General features: G+C 47.4%; 1 protein-coding gene across 4 annotated transcripts in view; it reads left to right on the forward strand.

Annotated features, from left to right (window-relative positions):
• phactr2 (phosphatase and actin regulator 2) overlaps nt 1-21,527 on the forward strand; it is a 182,719-nt gene that overhangs the window by 25,382 nt on the left and 135,810 nt on the right. The window contains exon 1 of one of the 4 annotated variants that reach the window (XM_072264765.1): nt 17,416-17,772. The exons of 1 other annotated variant lie outside the window; for it this stretch is intronic. In XM_072264765.1, the coding sequence (XP_072120866.1) occupies nt 17,730-17,772 (43 nt within the window). In that variant the 5' untranslated portion in view covers nt 17,416-17,729. Of the gene's footprint in view, nt 1-17,415; nt 17,773-21,527 lie in introns of those variants that run through there. 2 more of the 4 variants (XM_072264762.1, XM_072264761.1) reach the window with 2 other exon arrangements.

Genomic DNA, 21,527 nt, shown 5'->3' on the forward strand with positions numbered 1-21,527 from the left:
TTAATATCACTGGCATATGTTGTGAAATGTGTTGTTTTGCAGCAGCAGTACTTTGCAATACATAATAATAAAAGCTTTATATTATTATTACAATGTATATGAAGACAATTACATTAAATACGTCGCGCAGGAACAGTGGGAAAAATGCTGAGGTAGTGTTCATGGGTTCATTGTCCATTCAGGAATCTGACAGTAGAGGGGAAGAAGTTATTCCTGAAACGTTGAGTGTGTGCCTTCAGGCTCCTGAACCACCTCCCTGATGGTAGCAATGAGAAGAGAGCATGTCCTGGGTGGTGCAGGTCCTTAATGATGGATGCTGCGTTCTGGAGATATCAGCCTTTCGAGACATCCTCGATGGTGGGGAGGCCAGTGCACACGATGAAGCTGGCTGAGTTTGCAACTTTCTGCAGCTTTGCCTGATCCTGTGCGGTGGCCCCTCCAGACCAGGTTGCAACTTGTCTGAATGCTCTCTATGATGCCTAGAAATATGTGAGCATCTTCGATCATAATATGATCAAATTCACCCTGAAATTTGAGAAGGAGAAGCTAAAGCTAAATTACAGTGGTATAAAGGGAATTACAGAGGCATGAGAGAGCAGTTGGCCAGAAATGATAGGAAAAGAACACTGGCAGGGATGACAGCAGAGGAGCAATGGCTGGAATTTCTGGAAGTAATTCTGAAGGCAGAGGATATGTACATCCCAAAGAGGAACAAGTATTCTAAAGGAAAGATGACACAACCATGGCTAACACGAGAAGTCAAAGCCATCATAAAAGCCAAAGAGAGGGCATATAATACAGTAGAGCAAAAATTAGTGGGAAGATAGAGGATTGGGAAGCTTTTAAAAACCAACAGAAGGAACTAAAAAAGTCGTTGAGAAACTGAAGATGGAATACAAATGTAAGCTAGCCGATAATATTAAAGAGGATACGAAAAGCTTCTTCAGATACATAGACAGTAAATGAGAGGTGAGAGTGGATATCAGACCGCTGGAAAATTATGCTGGAGAGGTAGTCATAGTCATACTTTATTGATCCCAGGGGAAATTGGTTTTTGTTACAGTTGCACCATAAATAATTAAATAGTAATAAAACCATAAATAGTTAAATAGTAATATGTAAATTATGCCAGGGAATAAGTCCAGGACCAGCCTATTGGCTCAGGGTGTCTGACCCTCCAAGGGAGGAGTTGTAAAGTTTGATGGCCACAGGCAGGAATGACTTCCTATGATGCTCTGTGTTGCATCTCGGTGGAATGAGTCTCTGGCTGAATGTACTCCTGTGCCCAACCAGTACATTATGTAGTGGATGGCAGACATTGTCCAAGATGGCATGCAACTTGGACAGCATCCTCTTTTCAGACACCACCGCCAGAGAGTCCAGTTCCATCCCCACAACATCACTGGCCTTACAAATGAGTTTGTTGATTCTGTTGGTGTCTGCTACCCTCAGCCTGCTGCCCCAGCACACAACAGCAAACATAATCGCACTGGCCACCACAGACTCGTAGAACATCCTCAGCATCGTCCGGCAGATGTTAAAGGACCTCAGTCTCCACAGGAAATAGAGACAGCTCTGACCCTCCTTGTAGACAGCCTCAGTGTTCTTTGACCAGTCCAGTTTATTGTCAATCATATCCCCAGGTATTTGTAATCCTCCACCATGTCCACACTGACCCCCTGGATGGAAACAGGGGTCGCCGGTACCTTAGCTTTCCTCAGGTCTACCACCAGCTCCTTAGTCTTTTTCACATTAAGCTGCAGATAATTCCGCTCACACCATGTGACAAAGTTTCCTGTCGTAGGCCTGTACTCAGCCTCATCTCCCTTGCTGATACTGGGAGACAATGAAATGGCGGACGAACTGAATAAGTATTTTGCATCAGTCTTCACTGTGGAAGACACTAGCAGTATGCTGGAAGTTCCAAATGTCAGGGGGCGTGACGTGTGTGACATTACCATAACTGGAGAGAAAGTTCTTGAGAAACTGTTGTAATGTTGAGATGTCATAAAGAACTGGTGAGACGTCACTTGGAGTACTGACGTGCTGAAACTGGAGAGTGTTGAAAAGAGATTCATGGAAGTGATACCAGAATTGAATGGCATGTCATATGAAGAGTGTCTGATGGCTCTGGGTCCGTATTCACTAGACTTGTAGGGCTGACCTCATTGAAACCTATCGAATGGTGAAAGGCCTTGATAAAGTGGGAATGGAGAGAATGTTTCCTAAGGGGGGGGGGGCGAGGTGAAGACCAGAGGACAATGCTTCAGAAGAAGGGTGTTCTTTTAGAACGGAGATAAGGAAGAATTTCTTTAGCCAGAGAGTGATGAATCTGTGGAATTCATTGCCACAGAAAACTGTGGAGGTCAAGGCTTTATGTATATTTAAGGCAAAGCTTGATTGATTCTTGATTGGTCAGGGCATGGAGGGATACGGGAAGAAGGCAGGAAATTGGGGCTGAGAGGAAAATTGGATCAGCCATGATGAAATTGCACAGCAGACTCGATGGACCAAATGGCCTAATTCTCTTCACATATCTTATGGCCTTATGGTTGTATGGTCTTATGTTCTTTAGTGCCGTGTCAAATCTCTTCAATCACTACTGAAATTTAGCCACTAACTTTACTGATGTTAATCCAACGTTCTCAGACTGAAAAATTCACACACCCACAAACTCGCATTACAGACAGAAACAGGCAAATCTTCACCCCTCAGTGATCACTCAGCACCCAATGCTACTGACTGTATCCCCACTGACGTTAATCCAGCTCCCTCACACCGTCCCTCAGTGACCCCTCTCCCCCCTGCACCCTGTGTCACTGACTGTATCCCCACTGACATTAATCCAGGTCCCTCACACCGTCCCTCAGTGACCCCTCTCCTCCCTGCACCCTGTGTCACTGACTGTATCCCCACTGACGTTAATCCAGCTCCTTCACACCGTCCCTCAGTGACCCATCTCCTCCCTGCACCCTGTGTCACTGACTGTGTCCCCACTGACATTAATCCAGCTTCCTCACACCGTCCCTCAGTGACCCCTCTCCCCCCTGCACCGTGTCACTGACTGTATCCCCACTGACATTAATCCAGCTTCCTCACACCGTCCCTCAGTGACCCCTCTCCCCCCTGCACCGTGTCACTGACTGTATCCCCACTGACATTAATCCAGCTTCCTCACACTGCCACAGCACTGCCCTGGCTCAGAGTCTGTGGTCAGCTGCCTGTGGGCTCTGGGACCGGCTTCACTCAGCTCTCTACTAAACTGGCTTTGAGGCTGTGGACTCACTTTTGGGGAGTCTGTGATTAATGTCATTTGTTTACTTTTTATTTCTTGCACGATTTTTTCTATTTCTCTACACATTGGGTGTTTGATGACCTTGTGTGGGGTCTTTCAAGGGTTCTATTGCGTTTATTTGCTTTTCTGGCTGCCTGCAAGAAAATGAATCTCAAGGTTCTATACTGTATACATTCTTTGATAATAAATGTACTTTCAGCTTTATTTTAATATAATTCTCATTCTGCATAATTGTTAAGTGTCGTTTTTGTTGTACCTGACCAACACACCACAGCTAATTCCGTAATTAATGTAAATATGTTTATGGTGAATAAAGTTAATTGTTAGAATGTCATTGAGTGACAGCATCGAATCCACTGGCTTCGATGCTGATCTGTACAGCTACTTAATGGTCCCCTTGTACAATAAGATGGACTTTTGAGCTCACAACCTATCTCGTTCTGGTCTACTGTCTACCTGCACTGCACTCTTTCTGTAGCTGTTACGCTTTATTCTGCATTATTATTGCTTTACCTTATTCTACCTCAATACACTGTGTAATGATCTGATCTGTATGTTCAGTATGCAAGACAAACTTTTCACTGAATCTTGGTACATGTGACAATGGTCCAAGTGACCCCAGTCCATTATATGTTTATTTTTTATATATGCCTAGTTCTCATTATGATATGTTTCTGGTTGCTCCATTTGTGTTGTTATTTTGGTCGATTTTGATCGGGGCGCCCTGCCGATAATGAACTGAGTATGTCTGGACTCTTCAATTTTCTGTTTTATATTCTGTGCTTTTTGCTCTTTTTTTGTTGCCATTTGCATGATTTGTTTGTTTTTTTTGTGCATTGGGGGTTTGGTGTTTTTCCTTGAACAGTTTCCACAGTATTCTTTGTTTCATGGCTGTCTGTGAAGACAACGAATCTCAAGGTTGTATACTGCATATATAATTTCATAATAAATGTATTTTGTTTTTAAAAATGCAGTGCACTAATTTAACCCTAACTTCATCATGGGACAATTTACAATGACTAATTAACCTCTAAATCAGTGGGCCCCAACCTCCGGGCCGCGGACTGATACTGGGCCGCGAAGAGTGCAGGGGTGCGGTGGTAGCCGGAGCGCACCCAGCACATCTTTAAGAAAAAAGCCAAAATAAACAAGCTAATTAATTAGGTGCCGCCCGGCACGTAAGTGTCGGCCCAGATCAGAGGCGGTTGCCGATTTCACTTGCTCTACGCGATGTTCACTCCTCTTTCCAGGGCGCTGGAGCCTTTAGCTGTTCCATTGTTTGGTCAATTTAAACGCCAGCCCAGACAGGCTGAAAAGACGGGGCTGTCAGGATAGAGGTGACATGCTGAACCTACACAAACTTCTAATAAAGTATAGGCACTGCTGTGCTTTCTTTGTAATGACAGTTACGTGCTGGTCCCAGGACAGATCCTCTGACACTTTTCAGAGAGAGAAACGTCGATCCTGAATGCCGAAGAATTTAAAGTTATTGACCCTCTCCACCTCAGTTTCTCTAATGAAGACTGGCTTCTGGGCAGCACCTAATTAATTAGCTTGTTTATTTTGGCTTTTTTCTTAAGGATGTGCTGGGTGCGCTCTGGCTACAACTGCACCCCTGCATGTTTCGTGGCCCGGTATTGGTCCGCAGCCCGGAGGTTGGGGACCACTGCTCTAAATGGTACTTCACAATTTAGGAACAGCTTCTTCCCCTTTGCCATCCGAATCCTAAATGGATTTTGAAGCTTTGAATACTACCTCACTTTTTTTAATATACAGTATTTCTGTTTTTGCACATTTTTAATAATCTATTCAATATATGTAATTGATTTACTTGTTTATTATTATGTTTTATTTTATTTGTTATTATTATTTTTTTCTCTCTCTGCTAGATTATGTATTGCATTGAACTGCTGCTGCTAAGTTAACAAATTTCACGTCATGTGCCGGATTCTGATGCGTTAGACTTTGAGAGGAAACCAGGGCATGCAGGGAAGCCACGCAATTCATGTACAAACGCCTTATGGAGGATGATGATGATGATGTTGACATAAACCTGAGAGGCTAGTGTCAGGAATTTTCATGCCTTTAAGGCATCCATTAGTCTTGCGAGACCATGGATCTGTGCCTGGAAAGTCACTCCCCAGGGCGCAGGCCTGGGCAAGTTTGTATGGAAGACCAGCAGTTGCCCATGCTGCAAGTCTCCCCTCTCCATGCCACCGATGTTGTCCAAGGGAAGGGCATTAGCACCCATACAGCTTGGCACCAGTGTCATCGCACAGCAATGTGTGATTAAGTGCCTTGCTCAAGGACACAACACGTTGCCTGGGCTGGGGCTCGAAATCACGACCTTCAGGTCGCTAGTGCCTTAACCACTTGGCCACGTGCCCACACATGCCTGTGTGGGGCGCCACTCCTCGCACAGACATTTCGCAGTATTATTTTACGAGGCCGAGTTGTGAGCTCGACATCAACCCGGCGCGGATGGAGGGTCCTGACGAAGGGTCTCGGCCCGAAACGTCGACTGTACCTCTTCCTAGAGATGCTGCCTGGCCTGCTGCGTTCACCAGCAACTTTGATGTCCGCTGCGGATGGAGAGCGCGCACGGGGGTGGGGGGGCGGTCTGTCACTGGATCGAACTCGGGAACCTCGGTTCTCGAGCCCGGCGCTGATCTCACTGCGCCACCAGCCACCAGTACAGAGGATACTGGAACTGAACTCTAAACTCCGAAACTAGTAGTATCACACTAACCACTATGTGACTGTGGCACCCACCTTTGATCCTTAAAGCTCCAAAAATACTTAGGAATAATATATACAGCATCTCCCTTCTCAAGCTTAATCAAAAAATTCCAGCTAATCAATCATTCACCTGTCTTTTGCTGATCAATGTCGACTCACTCTTAATCAACACACACATATCTAGTTCTCTGTAAATCCTCCCTGGTCATCTGAATCAGAATCAGGTTTAATATCACTGGCAGTTGTTGTGAAATTTGTTGTTTTGCGGCAACAGTAAGTTGCAATACATAATTAAAAAACTATAAGTGATAAATATATATAAATTAAACAAGTTGTGCAAAAACACGGGGAAAGTACTGAGATAGTGTCCATGAATTCAATGTCCATTCAGAAATCTGATGGCAGAGGGGAAGAAGCTGTTCCTGAATCACTGAGTGTGTGTCTTCAGGCTCCTGCACCTCCTCCCTGATGACAGCAACGAGAAGAGGGCATGTCCTGGGTGATGGAGTCCTTAATCATCTTTCACCCCTCCTCAATCCTCTAATCCACTACAACTTCTGTATGACAGACACACCTCCCCCTCCACCCTCCCCAATCTTTTTGATGCTCTAGGCTGTACTCACTGGAATTCAGAAGAATGAGGGGTGATCTCATTGAAACCCATCAAATGTTGAAAGGCCTTGATAGAGTGGATGTGGAGAGTATGTTTCCTATAGTGGGGAAGTCTAAGACCAGAGGACACAGCCTCAGAATAGAGGGACGTCCATTTAGAACAGAGATGAGGAGGAATTTCTTTAGCCATCTGTGGAATTCGATGCCACAGGCTGCTGTGGAGGCCCAGTCTTTATGTATATTTAAGGTGGATGTTGATAGATTCTTGTTTGGTTGGAGCATGAAGGGATACAGGGAGAAGGCAGGAGATTGGGGCTGAGAAGGAAAATGGTTCAGCAATGATGAAATGGCAGAGAAGACTCGATGGGCCAAATGGCCTAATTCTGCTCCTATATCTTACAGTCTTGTGATCTTGAATATTGGAGGCATCCGTTAGTCTTGCGAGACCATGGATCTGCGCCTGGAAAGTCTTCACTCTCCAGGGCGCAGGCCTGGGCAAGGTTGTATGGAAGACCAGCAGTTACCCATGCTGCAAGTCTCCCCTCTCCACGACACCAATGTTGCCCAAGGGAAGGGCATTAGGACCCATACAGCCTGGCACTAGTGTCATCCCAGAGCAATGTGTGATTAAGTGCCTTGCTCAAGGGCACAACACGTTCTCTCAGCTGGGGCTCAAACTCACGACCTTCAGGTCACTAGTCCAATGCCTTAACCACTTGGCCACGTGCCCACACGTCTTGAATATAACACAAACAAATAAATAAATAATACTGAGAACATGAGTTATAGGGTCTTTGAAAGTGAGTTTATAGGTTGTGGAATCAGCTCAGGGTTGAGGTGAGTGAAGTTATCCACACTGGTTCAGGAGCCTGATAGTTGGTGGGTGATAACTGCTCCTGAACCTGGTGGTGTGGGATCTAAAGCTCCTGTACCTCCTTCCTGATGGTAGTAGCGAGAAGAGAGCCTGGCCTGGGTCAGGGGTTCCCAACCTCTTTTATGCCACGGGCCCCCAGCCTACATGATGGCCATCCTTGATGATGGATGCTGCTCTCTCGTGGCAGCGCTCCTTGTAAATGTGCTGACTGGCCCAAAATGTCAGCAATTGGGCGGCACCCCCACGGGTGTAGTGTAATCACGTCACAGCATCGGCGTTTGCTGATCGGGATTCGATTCCTACTGCCATCTGTAAGGAGTTCGTACGTTCTCCCCGTGACCGTGTTCGACCCCGTGCTCTAGTTTCCTCCCACGTCCCTGGCATGAACCTGTCAGGCTTAGTAAGTTGGCGCCGGTGGTGTGGTGGCACTTGCGGGCTGCCCAGCACAACCCTCACTGACTTGACCTGTTGCAGAATGACACATCTCACGGCAACAAAGCTCATCTGTAATTCCTTGAAGCTAACCTTTAATCCCAGAGATGGTTGCTAGACCCACTGAGTTTCTCCAGTATTGCTCCAGATCCCAGCGGCTGCAAACTCTGTCGATCTGTTCTCTGGTTACAAAATTTTCAACAGCTTCCCCCCAACGGATCTTCAACTGACTGGCATGTAGCTCCTGGAAAAGGGCCAGTAACATCAGGAAGGATCACCCCATCCCTACTCATGGATGGTTAGTCCCACTCCCATCAGGGAGGAGGCTATGTAACGTCCACACCAGCATCACATCAAAACAGTTACTTTCCCCAAGTAGTAAGTCTGATCAATATCTCCACTCACTAACCCACCCCTCCACACATCCAACCACCACTACTTCATCAGTTCCTGTCAAGTCACCTTATGTGCAGACACTCCTGTGCCCGGTGTCACTTTATGGACACGCAATCAGTCTGTGCACATAAGCTATCTCATGTATTTACATTTATTGTGTTTTTTTAAATTATTGTGTTTGTTATCTTATTGCATTTTTATTGTGCTGCATGGCTCTTGTTGACACTGGAAATGACATTGAACAACCTTTGACAAGTTTACCACACATTTACCTGCTCCTTGGCACTTCTAAGTTTCATTGTGTACAACCTAGGCTTCTGTTACAGCTCGCTTGCTATTCATGTTGTTCCTCCTGTTACTTGCTGCCCTGTCCTCATACAATCTCTTCACTTCCCCTCAGAGTCATTCACTGAGGGCTGGTTGCCACTGGTGTCAAACACCTGGCAGTACCCAATCCACTTCCTATTTTCCTTCACCGCCGCCTTCTCCACCTCCAGGTGCCTTTTGCTTCCCCGACGATCCCCTTTGTGGGGAAGTACCTAACCCGGCTTGAAAACTCTTTCTTCTTCATGGCTTTTGGTTTATTATCGTCACATAAGAATATCAGATCTAGGAGCAGGAGTTGGCCATTCAATAAAATCATGGCTGATCTGGCTGTGGACCCAGCTTTAAACCCTATCCCTGAACACCCCTCTCTCCTCCATCCCCTAACCTCCACACCTCTTTCCCCTCTCTACCTCTCCCCGTCTCCCCTGCCACCTCGCTCCATCCCCTAACTTCCACACCCCTCTCCCTCCTCTATCTGTCTCCTCTTGACCCTCACTCCATCAGTGCCTTTTTTCCATCTCCTAACCCTACCCTCACTCCACACCTCCCTCTCTTCCAGCCCTCTCATCTCCATCCATAACTTCCAAACCTCTCTCCTCTCTCTGTCCTCTACTCCCTGTCTCCTCCTGCCCCCTCATTCCATCCCCTAACCCAACCACTAACCTCCACACCTCTTCCCACCACCCCCATCTCCTCCTACCCCCTCACTCCATCAGCCCTCACCTCCATCCATAACCTCCACACCCTTCTCCCCTCTCTACCTCTCCCTCCTCTACCCCATCTCCTCCTGCCCCCTCACTCCATCTTCCCCTCACCTCCATCCATAACCTCTAAACCTCTCCTCCACCCCTCACTTCTCCATTCACCCCCTCCCAAATTCTCCATTCCCTAAACTCTCCCCTCCAGCCCCTAAACCGAATGATTTTCCACAGTGGAAAGTGCCCCCATCAACCCTGGGCAAAGCCCCCGTTAACAATGAGCATCCAAGCACCCCCTGACCGGAGGCAACATCCTATTGACCCCCAAGCTGCTCCGGCCCACACATACACAATTCCGAGCCTCTGCCCTAATCGTCCCCCACCTTGCACACACAAGCATACGGCAACACCGAGCGCCCCCTCCTAATCTTCATAAACTGAGGGATTAATGAAGAAGAATTCCAAGAAAGACAAGCGGAGCAGAACAAGGCTAATGAAAGCATGGACCGTTGCAAAGTGGCCGGATCTAGCAGTGACATGGATATACATCAGCGGGATAAACACAAGAGATTCTGCAGGTGCTGGAAATCCAGAGCAGCACGCACAAAATGTTGGAGGAACTCAGCAGGTCAGGCAGCATCTGTGGGTAAAGTTTCCTCGCACATTCCAAAGACACGTGGGTTAGGGTTAGTGAGTTGTGGGCACGCTATGTTGGAGCCGGAAGCTGGTGACACTGTACCATCCCCATTGACAGAAAAATGCACTTCAATGTACGAGGGGTGACTGATGAGTTCGTGGCCTAGGGTAGAAGGAGATCAGTTATTAACTTCAAACTTTCTGCACAATCACTCAAAGAGTTGAACTGCATGTGCATGTAACGAGAGCTGTATAACTCATCTACTTCTACTTTAGGCCACAAACTTATCAGTCACCCCTCGTATGTTTAGATGTTTCAACGTACATGTGACAAGTAAAGCTAATCTTTCTTAAAATTGTTTTTTTGGATTTTTCCTTTCCCAGAGCAGGGATTAATTCTTGACACATCAACCCAATAGCTGCTTTGTCGGACTTCGTTCGACTGCTGCCAGTGATTGTTCCATTGTGCACGATGTTTTCCACTCCTTGTTCATGGGTATTAATTAAATAAGCCTAATGGCTTTGTGTCATGCCCAGCTCCGCACACAGGCAGCTGTCTGCCCCTCCAAGCCAACTGGAAAAAGCTGCGGAAAGTTGCAAACTCAGCCGGCTCCATCATGGGCCCTGGCCTCCCCACGCATCGAGGAGATCTGCAAATGGTGATGCCTCTGAAAGGCAGCGTCCATCATGAAGGACCCCATCACCCAGGACATGCCCTCTTCTCATTGCTACTGTCAGGGAGGAGGTACAGAATCCTGAAGACACACACTCAGCACTTTAGGAACAATGAGTGATGAGAAACCTGATTCTGATATGAGTCTCTATTCTCGACTGAGAGTGGGAAGGGGACAGGGAGAGGGGAATCATGGTTGGAAAAGGGGGAAGGGGACAGGGAGAGGGGAATCATGGTTGGAAAAGGGGGAAGGGGACAGGGAGAGGGGAATCATGGTTGGAAAAAGGGGAAGGGGACAGGGAGAGGGGAATCATGGTTGGAAAAGGGGGAAGGGGACAGGGAGAGGGGAATCATGGTTGGAAAAGGGGGAAGGGGACAGGGAGAGGGGAATCATGGTTGGAAAAGGGGGAAGGGGACAGGGAGAGGGGAATCATGGTTGGAAAAAGGGGAAGGGGACAGGGAGAGGGGAATCATGGTTGGAAAAGGGGGAAGGGGACAGGGAGAGGGGAATCATGGTTGGAAAAGGGGGAAGGGGACAGGGAGAGGGGAATCATGGTTGGAAAAGGGGGAAGGGGACAGGGAGAGGGGAATCATGGTTGGAAAAGTGGGAAGGGGACAGGGAGAGGGGAATCATGGTTGGAAAAGTGGGAAGGGGACAGGGAGAGGGGAATCATGGTTGGAAAAGGGGGAAGGGGACAGGGAGAGGGGAATCATGGCTGGAAAAGGGGGAAGGGGACAGGGAGAGGGGAATCATGGTTCGAAAGGGGGGAAGGGAGGACCAGGAAGCACCAATGATGCCCAGTCATCATCAATCTGTAATGATCAATAAACCTATGGTTTGGAATCAAATGACCCTGGCTGGTGTCTCAGGGCTGGGTGTGTAACCATTCCACCATTCTTTGCTCCCACCAGATTACAAACCCAGTCTCCGCTCCACATTGACAAATACAGTACTGTGCAAAAGTTTTCAGCCTAGCTCTATGTATGTGCCTAAGAGTTTTGCAACATATTTCATGACCTGTGTCAATGATATTAAACCTGATTCTGAATCTGATTCTCCTAGCTGGCTATTCTTAACAGTACACAAGCAACATGCTCAGGGAAGCTTGGATTTTGAGAGATAACGAGGTTTTGGCTAAAGAAGAAGGGGGTGCATGGCAGGTAGAAACAAATGAGGTACTTGAGGAGTGTAAGAAATGCAAGAGAGAGCACTTCAAAAGGAAATCCGGAGAGCTAAAAGAAGGCATGAGGTTGATGTAGCAGACAAGGTGAAAGAGAATCCTACAGATACGTTAAGAGCAAATGGATTCTGAGCAACAAAATTGGTCCTCTCAATGACATAGAAACATAGAAAATAGGTGCAGGAGTAGGCCATTCAGCCCTTCGAGCCTGCACTGCCATTATGATCATGGCTGATCATCCAACTCAGAACCCTGTACCAGCCTTCCCTCCATACCCCCTGATCCCTTTAGCCACAAGGGCCATATCTAACTCCCTCTTAAATATAGCCAATGAACTGGCCTCAACTGTTTCCTGTGGCAGAGAATTCCACAGATTCATCACTCTCTGTGTGAAGAAGTTTTTCCTCATCTCGGTCCTAAAAGGCTTCCCCTTTATCCTTAAACTGTGACCCCTCATTCTGGACTTCCCCAACATCGGGAACAATCTTCCTGCATCTAGCCTTTAGGATTTTATACGTTTCAATAAGATCCCCCCTCAATCTTCTAAATTCCAGCGAGTATAAGCCTAGTTGATCCAGTCTTTCATCATATGAAAGTCCTGCCATCCCAGGAATTAATCTGGTGAACCTTCTTTGTACTCCCTCTATGGCAAGAATGTCTTTTCTCAGATTAGGGGACCAAAAATGGTAATCCATGTTTGGAGCCAAAGCAAACGGGAGAGATCTTAAATGCATTCTTTGCATCTGTATTTGCTCATGAGATGGACACAGACTCTATAGGAGTGAGGCAAAGTGGCATGAACTTCATGGACCCCGTACAGATTACAGAGAAGGAGGTGCTTAATGTGCAAGTGAGGCTGGATAAATACCCCTGGCCTGACAAGGTGTTCCCTCAGACCTTGTGGAAGGCAAGTGTAGAAATTGCCAGGGCCTTTGCAGAAATAATTAAATCATTCTTAACCACAGGAGAGGTATCAGAGGTTTGGAGGGTAGCTAATGTTGTTCTGCTGTTTAAGAAAAGCTCTGAACAAAAACCAAGAAATTATAGGCCAATGAGCCTGATATCAATTGTGGAAAAGTTATTGGAAGGCATTCTAAGGGACTAGATATATGAGTATTTGGGTAGACAAGGACTGATTAAGGACAGTCAGAATGGTTTCATGTATGGTAGGTCATGTCTCACTAATCTCAGAGAGATTTTAAGGAAGATACCATGAAAGTGGATGAAGGCAAGGCAGTGGATGTTGTCTACCTGGATCTTAGCAAGGCATTTAACAAGGTTCCGCGTGGGAGGCTGGTCATGAAGATTCAGTCACTCAGCATTAAGATGAGGTAGTGAATTGGATCGGACACTGGCTCTGTGGGAGAAGCCAGAGAGTGGTAGCGGATGGTTACCTCTCTGACTGGAGGCCTGTGACCGGTGGAGAGCAGCTCATTATTCCTTTCCATGAAGTGGGCTTTTAAAGCAAAAAGGGAATAAGTTCAAAGGAGGTGAGTGGGGAGCTTTTTTACACCGAGTGGTGGGTGGTGCCTGGAATGCCAGGGGTGGTGGTGGAGACAGATATGACAGGGGCATACAGGAAGCTCTTGGCCCACTTGGGGTGGCATGGTAGTCTAGTGGTTAGTACAACGCTTTACAGTACTGCCAACCCAAGTTCAATTCCCAACGCTGTCTGTGAGGATTTTGTACGTCCTCCCTGTGACTGTTGTGTTTCCTTCTGTGCTCTGGTTTCCTCCCACAGTCCAAAGGCGTACCAGCTGATAGGTTAATTGGTCATATTAAATTGTCCTGTGATTAGGCTAGGGTTAAATCTGGGGATTGCTGGGCAGTGCAGCTCGAAGGGCTCGTTCCTTACTGTGATATGGGCCATTAGAGGGATTAGTTTAGTTGGCCATTTAATTACCAATTTATTTGGTTCAGCACAACACTGTGGGCCGAAGGGCCTGTTCCTGTACTGTTCTGTTCTGGGTTCTATTTATTCTATTGTCTTATTTAGAGATACAGCACAGTAACTGGCCCTACTGGCCAAATGAGCCCGTACCACCCAATTACACCCACGTGACCGATTAACCTACTGACCCATACGTCTTTGGGATGTCGGGGGAAACCGAAGCACCTGGAGGAAAACCGCGCGATCAGGACAGAGCGTACAAACTCCTTCCAGGCAGAACCCGGCTCGCTAGTGCCTACTCACCAGTAGGCTAATGCTATGCTACTGAGCTGCTTTCAATGACTACGTTGTAAATTCTGCATCTCAACCTAAGAGAGCAAGACAACTGCATGCCTGCTTCATAATGTTATCCTCCTCTGCCGTCTTATTCAAGAAACCATGAACGTGGACCCCGAGGTCTCACTGTTCACCAATACTCCTCAACACCCTACCATCACCTGGTCCAACTTCCCAAAAGGTACCACCTCAAAGTGATAAGCAGGGACACAAAAGGGTACAGGTACTGGGCTCTGATAAGTCAAAAACCAAAGTAAATCTACTATTAAAGTATGTTCAAATTTGGACCTGTAGAAGAATGAGGGGAGGGAGATCTCATTGAATATGGATAGAGTGGATGTGGACAGGACAAGAGAGGAGTCGAGGACCAGAGGGCACAGACTCAGAATAGAGGGACATCCACTTAGAACAGAGATGAGGAAATGTTATTCACCCAGAGAGTGGCGCATCTGTGGAAATTGTTGCCACCGACGGCTGTGGAGGCCAGGTCATTGGGTATATTTAAAGTGGAGCTTGATAGGTTCTTGATTAGTCAGGGTGTCAAATGTTACAGAGAGAAGGCAGGAGAATGGGGTTGAGAGGGAAAATAAATCGGTCATGAAGGAATGGTGAAGCAGGCCCGAAGAGCTGAATGGCCTAATTTTGCTCCTATGTCTTATGGTCTTATATATCATCCTGAGATAAATTTTCTTGCAGGCAAATAAACTCTTCTCAGGCTTCCAGCTGGGTACAGGTATCGATTATAACTGACATTTTGATGACAAACTCTGCTATCTTCAACAGGGATGAAGCCTCGGCATGTCTAGTCCAGTGGTATTTAAGTTCTCCTGATTGGTTAGTCCTCACCCAATCAGGTTTCTGCTCTCCCACCTTCTTTACCATCGAATTCCAGTTCTTACTTAGAGTGAGACCTTTCTCTTTGTTCAAATTATTTTCCTCTAGTTTTATTTCAATGGCTTCTTTTATCTATCTATATATGTATATATATAGTTAAATAAGTAGAACAGAAAGAGAGAAAAAAAAGAGTTAGTTAGTGTTCATGGGTTCAAGGTCCATTCAGAAATCTGGTGGTAGAGAGAAAGAAACTGTTCCTGAAGCCACTGAGTGTGTGTCTTCAGGCTCGTTGACGATAGTAATGAGAAGAGGACGTGTCCTGGGTGATGGGTCCTTAATGAAGGTGCATTCCTTTTGAGGCACCGCTCCCGAAAGATATTCTGGATGCTGAGGAGGCTGAAGTGCCCATGATGGAGTTTACAACTTTCTGCAGCTTTTTCCGATCCTGTACAGCGGTCCCTCCATACCAGACAGTGATGCAGCCAGTTAGAACGTTCTCCATGGTATCGTACATCTGTAGAAACTTGCAAGTGTCTTGCTTACATACCAAATCCCCTCATTCATGCTCCTAACGAAATATACACGCTGTCGTGCCTTGTTCTACCTGCCTCAACCTCTTCCTTTGATAATGCACACAAAAAGATGGAGGAACTCAGCAAGTCAGGCAGCATCTATGGGGAGGAATAAACAGTCAATGTTTCAGACTGATATCCTTCATCAGGACTGTAAACAAAGGGGGCAGAGACCAGAAGAAGACCGGGGTGAGGGGAAAGTGTACAATAGCAGGTCAGACCAGGTGATGGGTTGTTAGGCAAGACGGGTTGAAGTAAGAAATTGGGAGGGGAGAGGTGGAAGGGATAAAGGGCTGAAGAAGAGGGAATCTGATAGGAGAGGAGAGTGGACCATGGGAGAAAGGGAAGGAGGAGGGGATCCAGAAGGCAGTGATGGGCAGGGGAGGAGAAGAGGTGAGAGGAGGGAGCCAGAATGGGGAAATGAAAACCAGAGAAAGGGGAGGGGAGGAATTACTGGAAGTTGGAGAAATCGACATTCATGCCATCAGGTTGGAGGCTATCTCTACAGAAGATGAGGGTTACTCCTCCAACCTGAGTTTGGTCTCCTTGTAGCCGCAGAGGAGGCCATGGACAGACAGGTTGGAATGGAAATGGCGGGCCGCTGGGAGGGCCTGCATTTTGTGGCGGACGGGCTTCATTGTCACCTCATCCCATTCCCTCAGAATCAGGTCTACCATCACTGTTTTATGACAGCAGTACTGTGCAGGACATACCAATAATTACTATGACAGACCACACCTGGTATACTGTGCTCAGGCCTGGTCGCCTCATTGTAGGAAGGATGTGGAAGCTTTAGAGAAGGTGCAGCAGAGATTTACCCGGGTGCTGCCTGCATTGGGGAGCGTATCTTGAGAAGAAAGATTGAGTGAACTAGGGCTTTCTTCTTTAGAGTGAAGGAGGATGAGCTGTCACTTGATGGAGGGGTACAAGAAAATAAGAAGCAGAGATAGAATGGTCAACCCAGAGACCTTTTCCCCAGGGTGGAAATGGCTGACAGGAGGGGGCATGTTTTTAAGGCGACTGGAGGAAAGTTTAGGAGGGATGTCAAAGGTAAGTTATTTATATAGAGAGAGTGGTGGGTGCGTGGTCAGGGGTGGTGGTAGAGGCAGATACGATAGGGGCACTTAAGAGACTCCTGGATGGTTGAAAAGTGGAGGGAAGGGTTAGATTGATGTTAGAGCAGGTGGAAAGGCGGCACAACATTGTGGGGGCGAGGGCCTGTATTGTTCTATGTAAGTTACAATATAAAAAATATTTTAATACATTATCTTTACTAAGAAATACTTTAAAAATTAGTAAGTAATGCAAAAAGAGAGCAAAATAACGAGTTAGCGTTGGCGGATTGACGGACAGTTCTGAAATCTGATGGCGGAGGGGAAGAAGCTGTAATGTGAGAATGTGGCTTCAGACTCCCGGAACTGACCACCATCTGTGTGGGAGAACAGCCCACCAGATCCCCGTTCAGGCTCTCCCCTCTCGCTTTAAGCCTGTAGTCTGCACTCCCTCCCCCCCCCAAACCCACCTTTTCATGCTGGCTTTCCCCTTTCCTTCCCAGCTCGGTCGGAACCGTCGAATGTTTCAAAAACTCGAGAAAATGTGCGGATGCTGGAAATCCAGAGTAACGCGCGCAAAATGCTGGAGGAACTCAGCAGGTCAGGCAGCATCTAAGGAAAGGGGTAAAGGGTGGATATTCCGGGCCGAGACCCATCCCCAGGACTCCCTTGACTGTTTATTCATTTCCATAGATGCTGCCTGACCTGCTGAGCTCCTCCAGCATTTTTTGGTGTGTGTTTGAACCTGTGCCCTCTACCTTTAGACTCCCCCTACCCCCGGGGGGGGGGGATACTCTACATTCGTGTCCACTGAAGCAACACCCTCACCCACTTCTCGCATTTCAGCAGCTCGCCCCGACCCAAAATCTTCGGAGTTTTCGCTCTCCCGGACTGAAGCACAACTTTTGATCATAAGTTTTCAGAGTTTGTTCAGAGAGCCGTGCACCAGATTTGGGCACCCCTCCCCGTGCACTCTGACCCGCACGGTTAATCTGCATAAAACAAAGGCGAGGATTTGAGCGGAGCAGGAACAAGTGTTGGCTGTGTGAGGGAGGGACCCGAGCGGAGGCTGTTGCCGCCCCGCACCGTGCCGGTCTGCAGGGCACCGTCCGCTCCCCCCGGGCCGGGACTGGCCGAATGCGAGAGCGGAGGAGAGAGTTCCGGGAGGCGGCGGGGAGAGGATGGGCCAGTCGCCGGTCTCCAGTGCCCCGCAGTCTGCCAGCGGTGAGTGAAGTTCAGTCCTTTCCGCACTCTTTAACTCCCTCCCTTTCCCCCTCTCCGTCCTTTTCCCCCTACCCCCTCTCTCCCCGACCCCCTTCGCCCTCAACCCTCTTCCCCATCCCCTCCCTCTGCTTCCCATCTCCTCTCTCGCCTCCCTGTCCCCCATCTTCCCGTCTCCACCCCCCTCCTCCCGCGGTGGGCTGCTGGGCAGTGCGGCTGTTTGGGCTGGGAGGGCCCGATCCACAGTATCTCTAAATAAATCAATGAGGAAGATGGGGAAAACACAGGTTAGTTGGGCGGAAAGGTCAGCGGGAATGAGTCAAGCGGCGTGGAAACGGGACCGTTCAGCCAACTTGTGTCAACTGTGTTGGTCTTTGCCGTTTCTTTGGATTCATCAGTTACGTGGAAAGGGGAGCCTACTTTCTCTCCATATCGTACTGGCCTGGCATACTGGCTTGTGGGTTTTGATTAATTCATAAAACATAGCAGAATTAGGCCTTTCGGCCCAGTGATGTTGTGGGGATGGAACTGGACTCTCTCACGGTGGTGTCTGAAAAGATTATGCTGTCCAAGTTGCATGCCATCTTGGTCAATGTCTCCCATCCACTACATAATGTACTGGGTGGGCACAGGAGTACATTCAGCCAGAGACTCATTCCACTGAGATGCAGCACAGAGCGTCATAGGAAGTCATTCCTGCCTGTGGCCATCAAACTTTACAACTCCTCCCTTGGAGGGTCAGACACCCTGAGCCAATAGGCTGGTCCTGGACTTATTTCATAATTTACTGGCATAATTTACATATTACTATTTAACTATTTAAGGTTCTATTACTATTTATTATTTATGGTGCAACTGTAACGAAAACCAATTTCCCGTGGGATCAATAAAGTATGACTATGAGTCTGCCCTGCCATTCCATCATGGCTTATACTTGCCCATCTCAACCGGATTCTCCCTGTAACTTTCGAGAACCATACAGCACAGATACAGGCCCTTCAGCCCATCTCAAACACACTGTCCAAAATGTCTGTCATGGTGACACACCAGAGCCCGGGTCAGCACAGTAACGTTGCAGTTAGCATGATGCATTACCACGCCAGTGATTGGGGTCCAATTCCTGTCTGTAAGGAGACTGTATGTTCTCCAGTTTCCTCCCACATTCCAAAGACAGACAGGTCGTAGGTAACGCAAACACGAGGAAATCTGCAGATGCTGGAGTTTCAAGCAACACACATAAAAGTTGCTGGTGAACACAGCAGGCCAGGCAGCATCTCTAGGAAAATTCTAGGGAAGTTAGAAGGGTCTCGGCACAAAACGTCGACTGTACCTCTTCCTAGAGATGCTGCCTGGCCTGCTGCGTTCACCAGCAACTTTTAGGTTGTAGGTAAGTTATGTTAGTGCCAGAAGTGTGGTGATGCTTGTGGTCTGACCCCAGCACGTGTTTGATCTGTGTTGGCCATTGACGCACAAATCAACACATTTCACGGGCATTTCAGTGTATGTGTGACAAATAAATCTAATCTTTTGAATTCAAGAGAGATGATGTTTCTGGCTGGGTGGCAGGATGGAAATGGATCTCTACCGAAGGAGGTGTAAGGTGCTGCTTCCCTCTGCTAGTCTGCAGGTCACTCTCGGGCAAGGTGTAGCAATTATTTACCCCTACCCCACCCCGATCAGGGTCATGGGAAGTCACGGGAGTAGGTGGTAGGTGGTTGACTGAGCAGCTGGTGCCTATCACAAATCCTGGTTATGCGACCACTGATGCCAGGCAGACAGTCTCTGAGGAGATCATGGCTGGGGTCACCCAATCTGTAAAGATGCTACTTAGAAGAAGGCAATGGCAAACCACTTCTGTAGAAAATTTGACAAGAACGATCATGGTCATGGGACCGTGATCGCCCGCGTCATTTGACACGGCACATAACAGGTGAATGAATGTTTCTACAAAGTGACCTTTCATCAGGATTTCTAGTAGGACGAGAAACAAGGTGGTTCAAGGATCAACTTTATTCACCTTTGACCTTTACATATTAAGAACTCATCGTGGTGTGACGTGCAACTTGTTTGTCTTCATCGGTAGAATTCTCAAGCAGAAAAATCATTGCAGATGTAGAAGTCTTTGGCTGGACCATATATGGGGTACTGTGTGCATTTCTGGTCTCCTTGTTACAGAAAGCCTGTGGAGTCTTTGGAGAAGGTGCAGAGCAGGCTCACCAGGATACTAGACATGAAAAAATCTGCAGATGCTGGAAATCCAGGGCAACACACAAAACGCTGGAGGAACCTGCAGGTCAGGCAGCATCTGTGGATCTATACTATCCTGCCTGGCCTGCTGAGTTCCTCCAGCACTTTGTGTGTGTCCACAATACTGCCTAGATGTGACAATATTATCTATAAAGAGAGATTGGACCAATTTACATTGTTTCCTCTGCTGCGTCAGAGGCTGTGGGAAGACCTGATAAGAGGGTTATAAAATTATGAGAGACGTGGATAGGGAATTGGTTTATTATTGCCGCGTACCGAGATACAGTGGAAAACTTGTCTTTAGGATCAGATCGTTACACAGTGCACTGAGGTAGAACAAGGTAAAACAATAACAAAGTAGAATAAAGTGTAAAATCTACAGAGAGTGCAGTGCAGGTGAACGATAAAGTGAAAGATCATAATGAGATGGATAGTGAGGTCAAAGGCCTCTTGGATCATACAAGAGCTCTGTTCAATAGTCTGGTAACAGTGAGGTAGGAGCGGGCCTTGTTCCTGGTGGCATGCGCTTTCAGGATTTCGTCTTCTGCCTGATGGGAGCGGAGAGAAGAGAGGATGTCCGGTGTGAGTGGGGCCTTTGATTATGTTAGCTGCTTTACTGGGTCAGTGAGAAGCGTAGACAGAGCCCAGAGAGGGGAGGCTGGTTTCTGTGAAGTGCTGAGCTGTGTCCACAACTCTCCGCAGTTTCTTGTGGGTGGGTGCAGAGCAGTTGCCGTACCAAGGTAAATGACAGGGGCTTATTGTAAGAGTAGAAATGAGGACATAGGGTAAAGTTTAAAGGAGATGTATAGGACAAGTTTTGTTTTTTTATGCAGTGGTGGCTGCCTGTGAGTGCTGCCGGGGGAAGTGGCGGGGTGAGTACAATCGAGGTCTTTAGATAGCCACATGAGCATCACCATTCGAGACTGTTTAATGTCATTTCCAGTAAGGAGAATGAAATAATTGTTACTCCAGATCCAATGCAGCACAAAAAACAACACAAAAGATAACAAGAACAATAATAATAGTGAATAAAACACAGTAAGATAGTTTGTATCCATTGTATGTCCATAAAGAGACAGGAAATAAAGTTGCTGGTGAATGCAGCAGGCCAGGCAGCATCTCTAGGAAGAGGTACAGTCGACGTTTCGGGCCGAGACCCTTCGTCAGGACTAACGAAGTCCTGAAGAAGGGTCTCGGCCTGAAACGTCGACTGTACCTCTTCCTAGGGATGCTGCCTGGCCTGCTGCGTTCACCAGCAACTTTGTATGTGTTGCTTGAATTTCCAGCATCTGCAGAATTCCTCGTGTTTGCAGGAAATAAAGTAGTGGGTGGAGGTGCTGGTCACCCTTGCTCCTTGGGGAAAGTGACAGTTTTTGAGCCTGGTGGTCCTGGTGTGGATACTACGTAGCCTTCTCCCTGATGGGAGTGGGACAAACAGTCTGTGAACAAGGTGGGTGGGATCCTTCATGGTGTTACTGGCCCTTCTCCAGCACCTTGCCTTCCGTGTCCTT

The sequence above is a fragment of the Mobula birostris genome, chromosome 8 (assembly GCF_030028105.1).
Source record: "Mobula birostris isolate sMobBir1 chromosome 8, sMobBir1.hap1, whole genome shotgun sequence".
In the NCBI taxonomy this organism is placed as follows: Eukaryota; Metazoa; Chordata; class Chondrichthyes; order Myliobatiformes; family Myliobatidae; genus Mobula; species Mobula birostris.